This window comes from Corythoichthys intestinalis, chromosome 1 (genome assembly GCF_030265065.1).
Source record: "Corythoichthys intestinalis isolate RoL2023-P3 chromosome 1, ASM3026506v1, whole genome shotgun sequence".
Taxonomy (NCBI): domain Eukaryota; kingdom Metazoa; phylum Chordata; class Actinopteri; order Syngnathiformes; family Syngnathidae; genus Corythoichthys; species Corythoichthys intestinalis.
Genome location: NC_080395.1, coordinates 65,593,555 through 65,612,778, shown reverse-complemented (window position 1 = coordinate 65,612,778; position 19,224 = coordinate 65,593,555). Strand labels below are relative to the sequence as shown.

The 19,224-nt window shown below is 39.8% G+C and overlaps 1 protein-coding gene across 1 annotated transcript in view; it reads right to left on the bottom strand.

Moving 5' to 3' along the window:
* LOC130922983 (Golgi apparatus protein 1-like) overlaps nt 1-19,224 on the bottom strand; it is a 52,576-nt gene that overhangs the window by 9,506 nt on the left and 23,846 nt on the right. Inside the window, exons 7-23 of the mRNA XM_057848320.1 lie at nt 19,005-19,191; nt 14,977-15,194; nt 14,647-14,768; nt 14,452-14,553; nt 14,193-14,346; nt 10,740-10,877; nt 10,442-10,528; nt 10,303-10,365; nt 10,045-10,158; nt 6,103-6,191; nt 5,805-5,922; nt 5,621-5,713; nt 5,416-5,553; nt 3,257-3,380; nt 3,031-3,173; nt 2,838-2,939; nt 2,646-2,753 (exon numbers count right to left, since the gene is read on the bottom strand). Coding sequence (XP_057704303.1) covers nt 2,646-2,753; nt 2,838-2,939; nt 3,031-3,173; nt 3,257-3,380; nt 5,416-5,553; nt 5,621-5,713; nt 5,805-5,922; nt 6,103-6,191; nt 10,045-10,158; nt 10,303-10,365; nt 10,442-10,528; nt 10,740-10,877; nt 14,193-14,346; nt 14,452-14,553; nt 14,647-14,768; nt 14,977-15,194; nt 19,005-19,191 — 2,100 coding nt within the window. The remainder of the gene's footprint in view (nt 1-2,645; nt 2,754-2,837; nt 2,940-3,030; nt 3,174-3,256; nt 3,381-5,415; nt 5,554-5,620; nt 5,714-5,804; nt 5,923-6,102; nt 6,192-10,044; nt 10,159-10,302; nt 10,366-10,441; nt 10,529-10,739; nt 10,878-14,192; nt 14,347-14,451; nt 14,554-14,646; nt 14,769-14,976; nt 15,195-19,004; nt 19,192-19,224) is intronic.

Below are 19,224 nucleotides of genomic sequence, written 5' to 3'. Positions count from 1 at the left end.
GTAATCAAGTTGCAATGCACAAACACGCGTTTCTTGTAGGGCTGCAGATATCGAATATTTTAATAATCGAGTAATCGACTGAAAATCCTACTGATTAATCGGATAAAACATTTTTTAGGTAAAGAGCAATTATAAATATACATGAGAAAAAAAACATTTTATCTAATATTGAACCATTTTGAGTCAATCAACGTCTTTATTTTGTTGAAATCAGCCAACAACTGCCTCTCAGATGTGACTAGAATAAAAAAAAAGACCAATTCACTGCTTTCACTCCAAAAACGTTTAGATCTTAAAAAAAAAAAAAAATATATATATATATATATATTTCTTACCTAAAAATGCCATTACGCTTGATAACACACATCACTTAAAAGTTAGGTGTTTTTCCCACGTGTTTCAATTGAATTTCCATTTGTGTCAAGCCATTTTTAAGTTAGTCTAAACTGTAAGTCCTGATAGGATTTTGAGTTTTTGCAGTGTTCAAAATAAATGTATAGTAACATATCAGGTTATAATATGGCGGGGATATTTGCATGCGTTCCTGAATGCACCGCGTGACGTGCGGGGGTGAGGGAGGTGCGGGAGAGCAAGAGACGTGCCTTCCTGTTGTTGTTGTCGTTCCACAAGTTCCCCAAAAAGAAATAATTGAACCTAACTAAGCGGGCGACTCTTTGTCAACGTTACAGTATGATACCTGCTGTATTGGAGCACATTAGGGGTCAGTGCTACTTGGTGTTTTATCCAGCAATGACTACTGAGCTAAAATTGACAGCTTTAGCTTTATTATATTTTCATTTTACACCCTCATCACTCTACAGCGCTATGTTTCACAGATTAAATAAAGTCTGTATGTAAGACACGTTAGCCACGCATCGACAGTGGTCTTAATAGAAACCTAGCCCTCCGCAGGGCTAACGTTAGCGCTGAGAAGTGTACTGCTTTAAGATGGCGGCTGTTTACTAACACTGCTGACTATGTCATTTCGCATCTAGTTCAACATACATGTGATATCTATGAGACGCATCAGATGCTACCTGCTACCACCGCATCATGCGGGCTAGTTTTTAGCAACCACGGCGTAGTTTGTAGCGGCTGTCGGCTGCAGAAAGTTTTTTTTTATTGCTTCTTCCTCTACGCATGTGACATCAGCGCGTTGTCCAGCATTAAAAGTAGTCCGGGCAAAACGTGATGCTTAGAGCTGGCAAAATTAAACGATTCCTCGAGGTGAATAAAATTACTCCGATCAGTTTTTAAATTCGAGTTACTCGAGTTGCTCGAGAATTCGTTTCAGATCTAGTTTCTTGTGGCTTCTTCGTGGTTTTCGGCAGCATTTTTTTCCCGCTCGGCGATCTTGGCATCGAAACATGAAATTTAAAAATTCTAACGGTTCCGGGAGAACTGGAGTGTTAGAACCGGGTCCCTTAGATGCTCAATGGTCGATGCCCAACCCTACTGGATACTACGTTTCTGTATTGATACTTTATTACTTTTCCATACTAATAACAACCCTACTATAGACATGAAAGTTCATCGGCCAGTAAAAATCTACAGTGCTGCTCAAAAGTTTGTGAACCCCCTCAACATTTTGGAATTTTCTATTATTTCAACCTGATTTCCTAATCAATCAATTCAGTAGTTTTTTTTTGTTTTTTTAACAGTTGTGTTGTCGAGACTAAATTAAAAAGAGTTTTCATCAACTGATGTAGGTGCAAAATTGAACTGTTTGGTCACAACCAAAACCGCCATGTCTGGCGAAAAGTCAACACTGCATACCACCAAAAGAACCTTCTCCCAACAGTGAAGCATGGAGGTGGGAATGTCAAGATCTGGGCTTGCTTTTCATCCTCAGGACCTGGACAACTCCACATAGTCCAGGGAATCATGAATTCTGAGGAATATTGTCAAATCCTAGAACATAACCTGATGCCATCTGTTTTGAAGTTAAAGCTTGGCAGAAGGTGGATCATGCAACATGATAATGATCCAAAGCATTCCAGCAATACAACCAAGGAATGGCTGAAAAAGAAGAAGATTCGTGTTCTGGACTGGCCCAGTCAAAGTCCTGACCTAAATCCCATTGAAATGCTGTGGCGGGACCTGAAGCGAGCAGTTCATGCCAGACGCCCATCAAACCTCTCTCAACTGACTGCGTTCTGCAAGGAAGAATGGGCAAAAATCCCCCAAAGTAGATGTGAGAGGCTGATTAGTCACTACAGAAACCGTTTGGTTGAGGTAATCTCTGCAAAAGGAGGCGCAATATCCTATTAACTGAAGGGGTTCACATACTTTTGCACACATGATATCTGAGTTTTTCTTAAATCAACCACTTTTGTTAAATAAAGAATGACAATATAACTATTTCTTTTGTTTCAGTCCATTATTTGGAATGTCAGTATTGTGGATTTGGGTATAAGTTAACATTTAATAAGGTTATTTTAGTTTTTTTTACAAAAAATCTGACCATTGCTGTGGGGTTCACAAACTTTTGAGCAGCACTGTATATATAAGCCACACTGGATGATAAGACACAAGGTTTGAAAATGACGGTATTTCATTTTGCAACTCCTGGTTCTCTGTATAGAGCAGCATTTATCAATGTGAATATATTTTCAAAAGGGAAGTGCTTTGGTCTTCAAATGTACCTTTTTGCAGGCTTCCTGTTTGATTTTGAGCAAGTTGACTTTCAGACACTCTTCCACCTGACCCGTCTGCTCTTGAGCGGCCGCTTCCTCCGCACAGAGTCGGGAGATCTGGAGGAGGAAATGCAATGCCATAAAGTGAACCTCAAAAAGAAATAGCACCGGTCTTTGTGAATGATTAGTAGATGTGTGCACCTCGTCTGAGCAGTGCATCTGCAGCTGCGGGTCCAATCTGTAGTCAAGAGCAGACTCCTGGAGAATAACTCGGATCTGGTCTTCGCAATCAGTAGACAATCTCTGAAACGAAGCCACACACAATGGGCGACGTAAGAGAGTCTAACTTTGCCAATAGTAAGGATGACTATAAATGTCTTACTATTGGACTGACCTGGTCGCCGTATTTAAGTTTGAGGCAGGCGATCACTTGACCCTCCAGCTCGTTGTCCTCGCTCGCCTTGTTAATGATGGACTGGCAGAATTTGGGAATGTCAGCTCGGCAAGCTTTCCTTAATACTGGGTTCAGCCTGTAGTCTGGAGAAGGGTGTACATTCATATTTCAGTCAGATTCTTCCAAATGTTGTTGCATAGCTCATTTGACCAGTAATGTTGAGTACCTGTGTTTTGCGTAATTTGTCGCTTGGTGATCATCTGTTTACACTTGGGATCCATAAGCTCACTGTTCTTGTTCTGTTTCAGACACTGGAGAACGTTCCGAGCGTCGGCTTCGGTGCAGAACCTCTGCAGAAGTGAGTTTTTGATATTAGAATAGAATGGATTTTTTTTATTGCCAATGTAGAGTACTGTACAAGATTCAAAGCTGAACCATTACATGCACCAAATAAAACAAAAGTACAATAAAACTAATATAAAACACGAATTATATAGAATAAAGTGAATAAATGACTAGCAGCAAGTGGTGAGGTAGTAGTAATATAACAGTGCATGTATTACAACTTACAGTACTCAAGACAAGGAGGCAGATGGTTGACTTGATATGCTACTGCAAATGACAGTTTCTGCATAGATGTTGATGTAACCATGCAAAAATGCAAGAATGTATCAGTTCAAATATTGCATATGCAGTACCCAAATTGAGACAGATGTCTGAGAACATATTAGTGAGTTCTATGTGAAAATGTGGCATTAGCAGTGCAATTAAAAGAGGTCATGAGGCCTGAACTATATTGGAAAAAAAATTAACATTCTGATATGTATTGCCAGCTCCACACTTACTTTTTTCTTAAGGTGCACCAGCATAAAATGTAGGTACACCTTTAACGCCATACTTTTAATCACTCTACATAACATTCATATAATTCATTCGTCTTTTGAACTGCTTATCCTCACGAGGATCGCGGGGGTGCTAACGCCAGGCAGAAAGCGGGACAGATCCTGAACTGGTTGCCCACCAGTCGCAGGGCATATAGACACACAACCATTTACGCACACACTTTGGAGTGTTTAATCAGTTTTTCAGGATGTGGCAGGAACCCGGAGAAAACCCACGCAGGCACAAGAACTCTACACAGGAAGGCCGGAGCCGAGATTGAACCCACTATCCCAGAACTGAGGTAGACGTGCAAACCACTATCACACCATGCCATCTGCATTATATGAATTATATCTACACAAGCATAACATAGAATGCTTCATTGAGTGAGTCCACTCAAATTCACTCACGCGTTGACACTCACGCTGCTGAGAACAGCCTCTCACTCACATTATGAATAAGTTGCCATAGCAAACTTCGACTGGACTACAGCAAGTGTGTAACAAGTTTTAATTATTAATACATTTGTTCCTTTGATAGTAGAGCTACCTAGTCTTCTCTGGCCAGTTCAAAGTTACAAACCTGTCAATCATCGTTAACCTTAAGTACCAAACGTCAGCTGCATTAGTGACCAAGAAAAACAGTTTAGCCACACTGCTTAACAGGAGGGAGGGTGAGAGGCTGTGGCGCTTTATGAGCATGAAGCAGAAAAACAAGTTTGCGTGTTCAAAAAACAAATTAAAATATTGCACGTCATTGCGTTGCAGGTATTGCACATCCGCACATCGCCATGACAATGTTAGAATGATATATCGGTGAAGCCTACAGGTCATGTATGTAGACTTGAAAGTGAAAATTCAATTTTTTCTTTTCTTCTTACAGTCTGTATTTTTTAATTTTACTAAATTGAATTAATCTTTCTACTTTCATCAATCTTTTTCTCCACATTGTTGATTATACAGTGTATCACAAAAGTGAGTACACCCCTTGCATTTCTGCAGATATTTAAATATATCTTTTCATGGGACAACACTGACAAAATGACCTTTTGACACAATTAAAAGTAGTCTGTGTGCAGCTTATATTCATTCATTCATTTTCCATGCCGCTTTTCCTCACGAGGGTCGCGGAGGTGCTGGAGCCTATCCCAGCCAACTACGGGCAGTAGGCAGGGGACACCCTGAACTGGTTGCCAGCCAATCGCAGGGCACAAGGAGACATACAACCATTTACGCACACATTCATACCTACGGACAATTTAGAGTATTCAATCAGCCTACCATGCATGTTTTTGGGATGTGGGAGGAAACCGACGCAGGCACGGGGAGAACATGCAAACTCCACACAGGAAGGCCGAAGCCCGGGATTGAACCCTTGATCTCAGAACTGTGAGGCAGATGTGCTAACCACTAAGCCACCGTGCCGCCTAATCTGCAGAGATTGTGATACACTGTACATTAAAACATCCGACTCGTTAGTTCTAACGCTTTTGCTTTTCCTTACCTTGATCATCTGCTTACAGACTCTCATAAGTTGGTAATCAAGTTCTGGGTCTGTCATCTCGGCCTCTTGCAGTCTGAAGATTCGCTGGTGGCAGCGCTGACTGAGTTGCTTCTTCTGTTCCTTCAGACACTCAATCATCTGTCGTGGAAGGTGAAGAGTGAGTCATTGAAAGGCTTAAAGACATTATGTTCCACCTTATTCTTACCTGAGCATTGCCAAAGGCCACGTTAGGACACAGACGACTGATGTCGGACTTACAAGGATCATACAGCTCTGGTTCCAACCTTATATCTTCTGACTAGAAGAGGAGTTGCAAGACTTAGCTTTAATGTGGATTTGGTTCAACAAGCACAAATTCATTTTTGATAGGCCATCATAAAAATATCAACCATTTCCAGTTCTTCCACCCGCAGCTGTTTACGACATTTCAGGGAAACCCGTTGCTCTCTGCCCTCTTGGAGCGTGTCGTTCCTCACAGTGGTGCTGAGGCAGATGACCACATCCACCCTAGATGTTAGACAGGATCATTATTCATTTGCAATCAGATTAAGCAATTCTATTTTTTAAGCACATAGGTGAATTCTATGTCATTTAAACAGAGACAGAAATATTGTATAATTCTTTGAAATGTGACACCAAGAAAATGCCGTACACAACACTTGAAAGTGCAAATATTATTATACGTACTTCTTTTTGATGTTTGGACACAAACGAAGCACGTCTTCTTTACAAGCCATCTTGAACTTATATGAGAAACGGAAATCCTTCATCTGAATCTTTACCAGGACACAAAAGATTGAAATATATAAGACAAGTGGGGAAACATTACGAAATTTACAGTCAGTTCTTGGTAACCAAGAATATAAATATGAAGAATACCACCCTCCCCTTCATAGAAAAAAAAAAAAAAACATTTCACACTTTGGGCGTAATAAATCAACACCCAAAAATTACTATAATTTTCGCACTATAAGACGCACCTGACTATAAGCCGCAACCCACCAAATTTGATTTGAAAACGCCATTTGTTCATAGATAAACTGCACTGGACTATAAGCCGCAGCTGTCCTTACTGTATTATGGGATATTTACACCATAAGATATTAACCGGTAACACTTTATTCGACAGCAGAATCATACGACTATCGTAAGACCAAATGAACCACCATGAACAGGAGGGAGGGTGAGAGGGTATTGCTTCAAGAAGCTTCATTTGGCGATCACTGCTCCCTTGGGGGAGACATTCAACCTCTGCTGCCACCTGCTGTCAACACTGTTGTTAACCAACATGACTCCTAGCATGCATTGCAGCGCTACAGATGGAAATAACAATAAAAATTCATTGTTCTGTGCTGATTATTTCTTCAGTTACTGTTCTAGTTGTTTCATTCATTGCTAGTTATGGTATTTGGTAACACTTTATTTGACAGTGGCGCCTAAAGACTGTCATGAGACAAGCATAACTATGACATGACACTAACATGAGCATTACTGAATGCATAAAACAGATGTAATTGAGTGTTATCCGGCAAATTATCTCACTTTGAATGGATGTAAAAGATCCGAGGTGGACATAAATGGAGTTAATGACATAATTTGCCAAATGATACTTAATGACATCTGTCATAAGCTTTTAGTAATGCCCATGATAGTGTCATGTCATAATTATGACGGTCTAATGATTCTGCTGTCAAATAAAGTGTTACCTATTAACCCAAATAAATCAACTAATAAGCACTTGTTTTCGTAACATGTTCATAATGTGTGACATATAATGTGTAGTTAGCCTGCAGGGTCTGGTTGTGTCACCCGTGATGTGCTGCGCTCCCCACGCCCCTCCCGACTCACCAGTATGTAGTCTCCAGTCTCCATATATGCAGGCTTGCACACAGGTAAGATTTGTTTTCTTGGCCAGAGAGACCATGCAATGTTGCATTAGCTTTTAAAGGTCTTTCCTGATTGATCATTACACACTAAATGTAACTCGTAGCATTAGGCTAATGCTAACTACGCGTGTCCTTCTAAACTCTCGAACAGCTTTTTTACATATAGTATTTAGCATCCAGGTGGGTATAATTAACTCATTCACTCCCAGCCATTTTCACCGGAGCAAGGCCCTTCGCTCCCGGCCATTTTACTGGATTTTGACTGATTTTGCAAGGCCCACAAAAAATTCTGTTCTATTGCTATATAAACATGGAACCCACCAAAAGAAAGATTAGACTCTCTTCTTTCAGCAGAAAAAAAGTAAGTTCATATCTTTTTCCATTCTTTAGAAATCAGGATTAGAAAATAGCTTAGTTTGAGCAATTTTCCAATTTCTGATGAAAAAAACGGAGAAAATGAGCTTTTTGTAAACGCAAAAATTTCAAACATAACTTTGACTTTAACACGGCTATTTTTTGCTTCAGTGACATCCCAAACATCTGAATAATGTTTTCATTTTACAAAATAACATGAACAACCAGCCAAATAGAGCTTTTGATAGCAAAGTAACAATTTATTCACACTTACCTAACTGAGAGATGACGTTTGGTGGCTGCAACAGCGGTTAAACTTTTCCCTCATTGCCGACTGTCTCGTAAAGATGGATTTTTTTTTTTTTTGTGGTGACCACTGTCTCGTTTGCCTGGGGAACTTATGTTCCTGGGGGGGGACTGGTTTGGCCGTGCGTGTTTCCGTGCAGGACACTCGAGCGTGCGGTGGACCTGAGCAGCAAGCTGCGGAGGGGCTCTGTTAACTTCCCTAATAAAGTTGTACTGTTTGAATTGGGTTGTGAGGTCTTAACAAATGTGCTACAGCCCTCCGGTGGCCAGTTTTATTGCTTTAAAATTGGTTTTAAGGCTTGTTTTTTGTTTGGGCGATAGATCGGAAGCTCTAGATTAAGCCTGTCGCAATATGCAATAATTCCATTTATCGAACGGTAAATAAAAATGAAGGCGATAATTTTTCCGCTGCGATTTATCGCCTCGCGTGCACCTGCGTGCGCGCGTGCTGCTGACGTGCTTTTAAAAGTTCGGCTTCCTTGTTACCAACTACGCAAAATGCATTTTAGTTCTGTTTTTAGTTTAGTGCAGTTTAAGTTTAGTGCAGGTGGAGAAAAAAAAAAAAAAAGAAGGTGACGCTTACCATTGAAATGAAGATGTTAATGATAGCAAACTATAAGTGTGCATCCATGAACTGGGTCGTAGAATGCCGATATCGGCCGGCGGTCCCCCTCCGTTCGCCAGTCTTTATAAGTTAAGGTGACAGTTCTTATTGTGGTAACATCGCCTAAGAAATCGCCAGCTTCGTCAGGTTTCAAATCATTTATTCCATCAACTCGCCGAGTGTCCACTGCTGTTGACGCCAGGATCGAAACAAAGTAAAATAGCGCTCTCCTGCTCACCGTCAGCCCCGCGGTGCGTTCAGGTACGCTAAAAAAAGTCCGCCACATTACGCGGTGCGTTCAGGTACACAAAAAATAAGTCCGCCACATTAGAAGCCAATTCGTTACATAATTACAGGTACTGTACTGTATTATTGTTATTCTGATTTTTATCAATATTTTATTTGTTTTGCTCTTTGTAATTGCTATTTGCAATTGTAACAGCAGTATTTATTTAGGATGTAGTGTGGGTTTTTGGGCTGTGGAACGAATTATTGGAATTATAATGTATTCTTATGGGAAAATCCTGCTTGACATACGACCATTTCGACTTACAAACAAGCTCCTGGAACGAATTAACTCCGTATGTAGAGGTACCACTGTATTACACATTAAACGCCATAGCAGAAGCTATGAGGGGAAATGTTTTCATTTGCCTAGATGCTTAAATTATTAAGTGGAATTTTATTTTTCTTAAAAAACACATTTTATTTCTTCTGTGTTTCTGTGCAGTATTAATATTGTTGTCTTTTCCTAAAAAATATTTTTGAATTTAAAAGTAAACATTTATTGCATTTAAATGGGTGTACATGATCTATTAATATATACTGTATTCTCACAGTGTTATTGTAATTTTTTTTTTAATTGGGGGGGTGCAATAATATCGCATATCGCAATAATTTATTAAATAAATTATCGCATACTAAAATTTGTTATCGCGACAGGCCTACTCTAGATGCTTCTTGTACAAAAAAATGCAAAAGACGTATAAATACGTTTGTGGGACAGTTAAGCATTTAAAAATAGAACGTCTTTATACGTTTCTGGGAGCAAATGAGTTAAATGAAAATAATGAAACGTTTTCCTGCTGAGAAAATAATCACCAAGTTGGCGTTGTCCTTGTGGACGCTACTATATGTGCTCGTCTGTCAATGTTCATTCGAAATAGTTGGAAACAGTTATTTATTTATTTATTTATCGAGTAAACTTTTAAACATTTTATAGACAAAAACATTTTTAGTAAAAGTCGACTAAAACTAAAAGAAATTAGTCCTGGGTTTTGGTTATCAAAAACTAGACAAAGGCAAACACATTTTGAGATGACTAAAATATGACTAAGACTAATAAGTATTATCGTCCAAAAGACTAAGGCGAAAATTAAAAGGGCTGCCAAAAACACTGGTTTGAAAAAGCAATCGCTCCTTTATTTTTCACTCTTGTGAAAGTAATTGAGCAAACCTTGAAGATCATAAGAAACTTACCAGCTGAAAGTGTGTGACGCCAACTGAACACTTTTCATTCATCTCCCTTTGGTGTTTGTTCTGAACCAGACATTCCATAAGGTCACCGGTATCGATTTGGTTGTCTGCTAAATCCTACACACACAACAGAAGGCTTATTGTTTTCTACCGCTGTACTTAGGTTTTAGGAGCTATCAAGTGCAATGAAAATCCAACATAGACAGCGATATTTAGTGTTAAGGTTGGGTGTGCTCAGAAAAAAGGGAGAAATGTTCTCACGTGGCAGTGCGCCTGGATCATTGGCTCGCACGCTCTGATTAACAGTGCATCTATTTGAATGTCCTGTGTGAGACGAGGTAACAATTAACGGGTAAACTTCATAATCTCAGCCAACTATTCAAGTGAACACATTACTGACCTCTGACTCCAACTCTGTCAGGTTGCCGACAACGTCCCTGCAGGCGGACACTAGATCTTCTAAATGTTCTTGCAGACACTCCAGCTCCTGGAAAGCAATTGCCAAATCACCCTTTGAAGAAATGTCTTTATCCTTGTCAAAAATGTGCAGCTCAGGCCGGCCAGACACACAAGTAATTCATACATACAGCAGATAGAGTATAGAGTGCACAAAGTTGCATTATAATTTGGATATATTTGGGATTCAAAAAATAAAATCTAAGTGTGGCGTAATGCAGGAACTGTTTATTAAACCTGACCTGGCCAGTGTCCGTCTTCTCACTGCACCACTTGCCCAGATCCGTCATGCAGCGCCTCTGCAGCTCAGGGTCAAGCTTCACATCCAGCGCCCTCTGGTGGAGAATTCGCTGGACCTCCACTTTGCAGTCTCGCGATAACTATAGGCACATGATAGAATACTGTAGATACATTTGAGATGGTGAGAACAAAACCCAAATGCTTATAAGGCCAATTAAGACTCAGAATACTGATAGAGATTGCTATCTTAATGTGGACCAAGCAAGCACAATAATGTGTCCATAATAGAGATGTTTAAATTAGACTGATCGAACACCATCAAGTCCGAACAAAGAATGGTCACCTTAGTAAGGCAATTACAATGCCAATTCCCAAAAAGTTGAGGCGTTGTGTTAAAAAAGAATAAAAACATAATACAATCATTTGAAAATCATGCTCAACCTATATTTAATTGAATACACTTCATAGACAAGATATTTCAATTTCAAACTGATAAACTTTATTGTTTGTAATAATCAGTCAAAATTCAGTAACTTTGGTATATAAGAAGCTTCCCTGATATGCTCAATCTTTCACAGTCAAAGAAGGGGTGAGATTCACCTCTTTCTGAACAAGTGCATAGGAAAATAGCTTTAACAGTTTAAGGACAACTTTCCTCAATGTACAATTGCAAGGAATTCATGCAGCCCATAAAATGATCAAAAGGTTCAGGGAAACTGGGGAAACTGCATGTAAGCAAACCTTGGATGCCCATGACCTTCAGATTGAGGAAGAAGGCAAATGTGAAGTCAGTGGACGAATCATTTTCACAATACAGCCATTACTATCGTACGCAGAAGGACTGCGGATTAAGCTGATTTTGCGGATTAATTAGTTTAATTTTTGCGTCATGCCAGGCCAATGTGCTGCAGGCTTTTGTTGCTACACCAAAGAGAGCGGTGTGAGGCTTTTTGGTTTTCCAAAAGATCCTGTTCACTGCGAATAATGGGCAAAACATGTCCGACAATCAAGAGACCATCGGACAGATGACTAAGTGAGTAAACTACGTGTTTTATGTTATGTCAAATACTGGGATCATGGCAAACGTATTAATAAGGAGGTGGCTTGCATTTTGTGGGTGACAATGCACCCTGTCCACCGAGAAGGCCACTCAGCCGACGGCTTGTCGCACACTATGGTCGCCGGCCGATAAAACGTGTGCCCGCCTGTAGAGCACTATCCTCAGCTTGGGCCCAGGGAGCCCCCCCGCTCTCGTCTCCGGTTCTCAACTGTATAGACTTCCAACCCCCTCGCTCCTCCTCGCGTGCCTGCATCACCCAGATGGAGGCGCTAGAGCGCTATAATGACAAGCGGGGCTAAACGGCAGATTAAAAGATTTCTCGTCATCTGCGCTTTGCCAAATTGCTGTACTAGTCGAATCGTGTCAAAATCTGATTTTAATTCAAATAATAATGCTATTTAAGATTTTTTTTATGGTATCACATGCACTTTAAAACTCCATTATCAGGGCTAACATTTTTTACTAGGACCACAGTGGCCCTTACTTAATTCAGTGTACACTGTAAATCGTGTACACTGTAAAATCACTGTAAATCAACATGCAATTTTTCCTAATTTTTCCTGTTTATCCGATAAATACTTTCATAATAAATGCATAACATTACAAACTTATTCAGTAAATCTATATTTTATTCTCTATCAGTTTTGACATCAACCGGTTTGCTTGATTACAAATTAGGTTAACATGGGAATTTTTTGGGGGAGGACCCAGTTGTAACATGGATGCGGAGTGTCCCCTTCATGACAAAAACAAAAATATATCTATGAAGGTTTGAAAAAGCAGAATCTAAAGATAGTCATGGGTTGAAGTTTGAGGTCGGGAACCTTTTTGACCGAGAGAGCCAAAACATCCAACATATTTTCAAGTTTGAAAAAGCAGAATCTAAAGATAGTCATGGGTTGAAGTTTGAGGTCCGGAACCTTTTTGATCAAGAGAGCCAAAACATCCAACATATTTTCAAATGTGATTCCACGACAGCCATACAGCTACTGGTCGTGCATGTGCGATTAGATAGTAAATGGTGCTATACTTGTATAGCGCTTTTCTACCTCTCAAGTTGAAAAAAATACTCGTACTGGCTTTAATTTTAGTCGCAAAATGCAACCCTTTGGTTGCAGTCTGGAGCCCTGATCATGCAAAGTAAAACAACACCCAGAAACCTGCAATAGTAGGGGAGCTTTGTTTATACCAATAGCAAGGGTAACTTCCACATCTAAAAGGCACATTAATGCTGAAAGGTAGATGCCATCAAAGCAACATCTTTTTCAAGGATGTCCCTGCTTATTTCAGCAAGATAACGCCAAACCACAGTAAAATTGTGCTAATAGTACTGGTACTAGACTTACTGACCTGCCCGCAGTTGAGACCTGTCTCTCACTGAAAATATGTGGTGCATTATTAAGCGTAAAATATGACAGCGGAGACCGCGGGCTAATAAACAGCAGAAGCTGTTTATCAAGCAAGAATGGGGAATTATTTAATCAAAAAAAGCTTCAAATATTAGTGTCCTCATTTCCCAAACGTGAATTGAACATTGTTAAAAGAAAAGGCAATGTAACACAATGTTAAATATGACCCTGTCCCAGCTTTTTTGGAACGTGTTATAGCCATAAAATTCTAAGATAATGATTAATTTCCAAAAACAGTAGTTTATCAGTTTGAATATTAAAATTATTTGTAGTGTATTCAATTAAATATAGGTCAAACATGATTTGCAAATCATTGTATTCGTTTTTATTTCTGTTTAGGTAACAACGTCCCAACTTTATTGGAGTTGTTGAATTGAATTTCATTATACTGTTAAAGTGGTTATAATGTTTTGGCTGGTTTGTGTATTGCATCAATATCATCCGTTTTTTTGTTTTTGTTTTGGTAATTATGGTTTTTTTCCCTTACTTATTCACTGCCATTGACAGCAATAGACAATAAATCCATTTCAACCCAGATGGCTAGCATTACGTGATCGTGTTTCAGTGCCAATGTCGGTCAGAGAAGTCCAATCCATTTTGACTGGAAGGGGTTGGCACCAATAGCAGCTACTGACTATGCAGTGAAGGGAAAAATGGTTCATTTTAAGAGCAGCTCTGTTTCGTCTATCACCTTCAATGGCAGTGAGTGAGTTAAAATCCCTGAAAAGAATATCACGGATGCAATCATCCAGACAAACGAAAATGTCATTCAAAACCATGATTCACCATCATCATTACCCTCCATTAGCTTAATGTTTTGCAGAATATTGTTTGAGGGAGGTTGTTGAACACTTACCTGATTGTCAGCGTTTACCTGTTTAATGAAAAAACGGGTAACAGTTTGGGACTTATAATTACGGAGGGAACTTGCAATTCCTCCAATACAATGTCAAACTCAGATCAGCATCTCTGGCTTTATGTCATACCCGACGGCCCTGCTCCTCAGTGCGGTAGGCGTGGCGATACAGGCAGGAGAAGACGGCGCCTGGCGGCATCAACTCGCTGGTCTCATTCCAGCCGTGCGTATGGCAAAGTCGTGCGGCATCGCCTTGGCACTTCTTGTACAATATAGGGTCCAATCTGGGGGAAAACACCATTTAAAATTGTTTTTCAACTGGAGTATCTTTGCACTTTGGTATGTAAACCAACCATGTGCTTGAACACAATATGAAGGGTAACACTCACTTCCAGTCCCTTGATATGAAATACTGGAGTTCCAAAAGTCGGTGCTCACAGTCCTCTACCATCTTTTCTGTGTACAGATGCTCCATCAGACAAGACAAGATCCTTCACATGTACACACATACACAATAGAAAATACTTATTCATCTGGCTGACATGACTAATATTTAGATATATTTTTTTTGCATGCCCCCTTACATTGGATCTCCATTGCGGATATGTTTGCAGGCTGTCTGGATGACTGACTCACAGGCCTCATTGAGCGCTCGGTCGATCCTGTAGTCAGCGCCAGGGTCAGCTGACTGGATCAGTGTCTGAAGCTGCAGTGGAAGCAAAATTGATGAAAATAATAGAAGCAGCTGGAAAAGACTACACAATATGACTTTTTTCTGATTTTGTCTTTTATCTCCTCCTGTTTACAAATCTTATTTGTAACCATTTGGTGTGCACAAACAAAAACATACCGAAAAGCAAATGTTCCAACCACTGTTTCTGTATTCATTGCCTTGTGTAATTGCTGTGACTTACAGCACTCTGGCATACGCCGTCGACTGAGGCGCTGCGGTCGCCACGGCCGATCCTCATCAGACAATGTAGAGTGCGACCTTTGCGGTGAAGGCCAGAACAGTGAGTCTCAATCTCTGCCCGGCAATGCAGTACGATCTCTGGACTGAGAGAGAAGTCCTCCATGAGCATCCGCCGATAATCCAGCATTTCACCCTGACACTCGCCAGTGACCGTGCGGCCTACACAATACACAAAGAAATAAAATAAAAAAGATATTGTTAGATGATGATTATAACCATTACATGACAACATTAGGGCTCACTTCATCAACATCACTTCTCTGCATCCAGAATAACATTGGCTCTCAGTTGTTGTGACCTGGTGACCTGCATCTGAACATCGCCCAGTCATGACCAACTAGCAATATAAAAAATATGCCCATTACATTTTAAAACAGAACTACTTACATGTTCAAAGTGATTTCCAGAGCTGAGGATCCACAAAGTATCATAACTACATCAGGGTACCCGCGGGTAATTAAAAGTATTAAAAAAGCATTGAATTTAGTTTTCCATTATTAAAGGTATTAAAAGTATTAAATTAGCTGATGTATGTCTGGAATTTTTTCATCGTGGTCTTAATTTTCAAGAACATCTCAGTGCAACCTAAATTATATCCGTGACGAAGTTTTTTTTTTTTTAATCCATAACAAAGATGACGCATAGAATTTTTATGTTGCACTGCACTACAAATCAAAATGCAACTCGTGCGTGCTAAACCACCACAACCGGCAAAACGGAGAATCCATCCACCTCTGCATCGGGAATGCGTCCGTTTGTCGGTGGAACGAAAACCCTGCAGGCAGAAGTATTGTGGATTCTGAACACCAAAACAGACCACCATTCATATACTTCAAATGAGTCCATTGGTGATCTGTTTCGGATATTATGTCATTTTTGGTCGGCATCGGCTGTCACAATGTTGGTCATTTTGCGTTTTGTTCCAGACGGAGCATTCCCGATGTTTTAACTGTCTTTTGTAACGAATTTTCAGTTGGCAGAAAAAAAACGCGCATTTTCTCAATGTTTCAATAGTCTACATCATTATGAATGCATTTACACAATGAAATAACGCTGGAAAAGTTTGTTAAACATAACGTTGCTCAAATCGTGTTTTTTTTTTTCCCGCAGGGAGCATTCCCGACTTCGTAACTGCAGCCAATTTCAGTTCATCAAGACTTTAAGATAGAGGTAAAATCGGGCCTAAAAAGTCCAGCCCGACCCGAACTGGTCCGCGGGTATTAAAGCCCGCCCCGCGTTTTGTGTGATAACATTTGTGACGATGTCTGCATAAAAGGCTCTCTTTTAAAACGAATTCTCGGTTGGCAGAAAAAAAACGCACATTTTCTCAGTGTTTAAATAGACTACATATTTTTATGATCATTATAAATTGTTTTACACAACGAAATAACGCTGGAAAAGTTTGTTAAATATAAATAAACAGATGCGGTTTTGCGGACTCGCAGAGGGAAAGATTAAAAAGGACGTCTAGGCACGCTCTGGCTCTGCAATGACCATACAGTGCCTTCTTTTTTTTACCCAAATTAGGCAAGGCAAGGCAAGTTTACTTTATAACAAGTATTCCTTAGTTTATCATTCATACATTGTTAATATATAGTTATTTCAAAAAGTTAGCGAGACAGAACCCTGGCCCGGCCCGACGTAATAATTGACATTTTAATTTTGGTCATGTTTTCAGTTTAATTTAGCTGTGTCCAGCTTGCTATGTTTATAATTGCGATGTTTGTTTACCGCTTTTCGTCTTACTGCGAAGAGGGAGGAAGTTACACTGGCCGCCGCTATGATATTTAGGTCATCAGCCATTTGCTGTGACCCGGGAATTTAACGCCTGCTTTCACGCACACTGCTTCCCATGTCAGTCGACACGGGAAATTGTTTTCACACACAACTGCTGCACGGTTAAGTCCCGCGATTTTCCCATTGTTTTGGAGTATGTGATAGGGGCTCAAGTTGCATCCAGATACTTTAGGTTGCAGTTTATGGGTCATGCGAAGGCAGTGGACCTGCTTAAACATTTCGGTTTGCCTTTTGAATTAATGTGAATTTCGCCGTTTAACTCAAGAGTTAGCCATGTTCACTGGGGTCTTGGCAGGTGCACTAGTGGCTAGCCTGTTACAGAAGATGGCTGGTCTGAGTCCTGTCCTCCTCCTCTTTTTGTCCATAATTATTGTGTGCGTGTGTGTTTAAAAAAATTCTGACAGACTTTATAATGTTATTTTAAATGTGTTTTAATTGTATCTTCAATATATGTGCATTCTTTTGTCAAACACACTTAGTAATTGTGGTTAAATTTGATGTTCAGTGCTTTATTTATTTAATATGATTCAATATGATCTAAATAATGGGTGCGAGAAAAGTATTAATTTTCAGTTGAAATGACATTAAAAAAGGTCTTAAAAGTATAATCATTAATCTAGAAGATTTGATAAACCCTTTTGGTGGAATTATAATGCATCTTTGGCTGCTATTAAGTCAGGTTGCACAACGTCACCATACTGTATATTAAAATGAAAAACATGTAACCATACATTGCCATTTGAAGCTCAGTCACACTATTTTTGTGTTGTAGCTAGAGCTGAAACAATTACTTGAATAATTCAAATAACTTGATTTTATAAGATTTCAAACAAGGGTGAGACGGCGGATATATTTGATTTGAACCACGCATGAATATAGAGCTGACGACGAAGATGCGGACGAAAGCGAAGACAAAGACACCAAGAAAATGTCAAAAGTGTGGGAGTATTTCAAGCTGGAAACCAAGGCGAACACTGTTTCATGTATTAATTGTAAAACAGCGCTTGCATAACACTACCCCCGCCCAGCCACGGCTACCTGCGGCCCCGCCGCAACTTCTGCACCCCCAGTCCCGAAACCAGGGCCGGGCGCCACCGTGTGACCCACCCGCCTAGCCCCCGCTCCACCAAAGGCAACACGTTTACCCGATAGCGGAGGAGCGATACTCAGGACAAGGTAAATGGTTTCACTTGTATAGCGCCTTTCCAACTTTTTAAGGCCCCCAAAGCGCTTTACACTGTCTCCTCATCTACCTACTGGTGACGCAGCACGTGGAGCAACGTGGGGTTCAGTATCTTGCTCAAGGATACTTAGACGAGTTCATCAGGGGGGAGAATTGAACCCACAACTGGATTGGGGAACGGCTACACTACCACTAAGCCACCAACATTAGGTTTTCATTAATTATGACTGCTGTCGATGTGTGGCTATCATGTCTTTCATACAGGCTTTATTTAATCTGTAAAAGCACAGCGCTGTAGAGTGATGACAGCGAAAAATCAAAACATAATAAAACTAACTGTCAATTTTAGCTCGGAAGTCATTGATGGACAAAACACCAAGTAGCACTGGTGCCTAATGTGCTTCAACACAGCAGGTATTATACATTTATTTTGAACACTGCAAAAACTCAAAATCCTATCAGGACTTACAATTTAGACTTAAAATTAAAAAGAGCTCGACACAAATGGATATTGAATTGAACTAACTTTTAAGTGATGTGTGTTATCAAGTGTAATGACACTTTTAGGTTAGAAGATTAAGATTTTTTTTATAAGATCTTAAGTTATTGGAGTGAAAGCAGTGAATTTGTTGTTGCTTTTTTCTAGTCACATCTGAGATGCAATTGTTGGCTGTTTTCAACAATGTAAATCTAACATAAAGACATTGATTGTCTAAAAATGGTTCAAAATTTGGTAAAATATCTTGTTCCCTCATGTACATTTATAATTGCTCTTTACCTAAAAAAAAAAAAGTTTTATCCGATAACTCCAATAATCATCATTTTCAGTAGAATACTGATTACTAAAATACTCAATAGTTGCAGCCTTAGTTGTCGCCCTACAAATTTCAGGATAATCAATGTTAGCTCTTATGAGAAAACAAATGAAAGATATTTTATTGTGCTGTTGTAAAGATAAGAATGTGAGGAACGCTACAATAATAGGTCACCTCGGTGCACGGCGGCCTCAAGACAAAGAAGCAGGTAGGACAGACGGGCCTCACGGGCTCGTGGCAGGTTGGTGTCAAGGCTGCAGCGATGCTTCCTCAGGTCAAGCTTACAGGCTTTAGCTAGTGAGTAACTGATCTTATAGTCTTGAGAGATCAGTTTCTGCCGTGTTGTCAGAGCTTCTCTACACTAGAAGGAAAAAAAAATATTTTCTGTAAATTA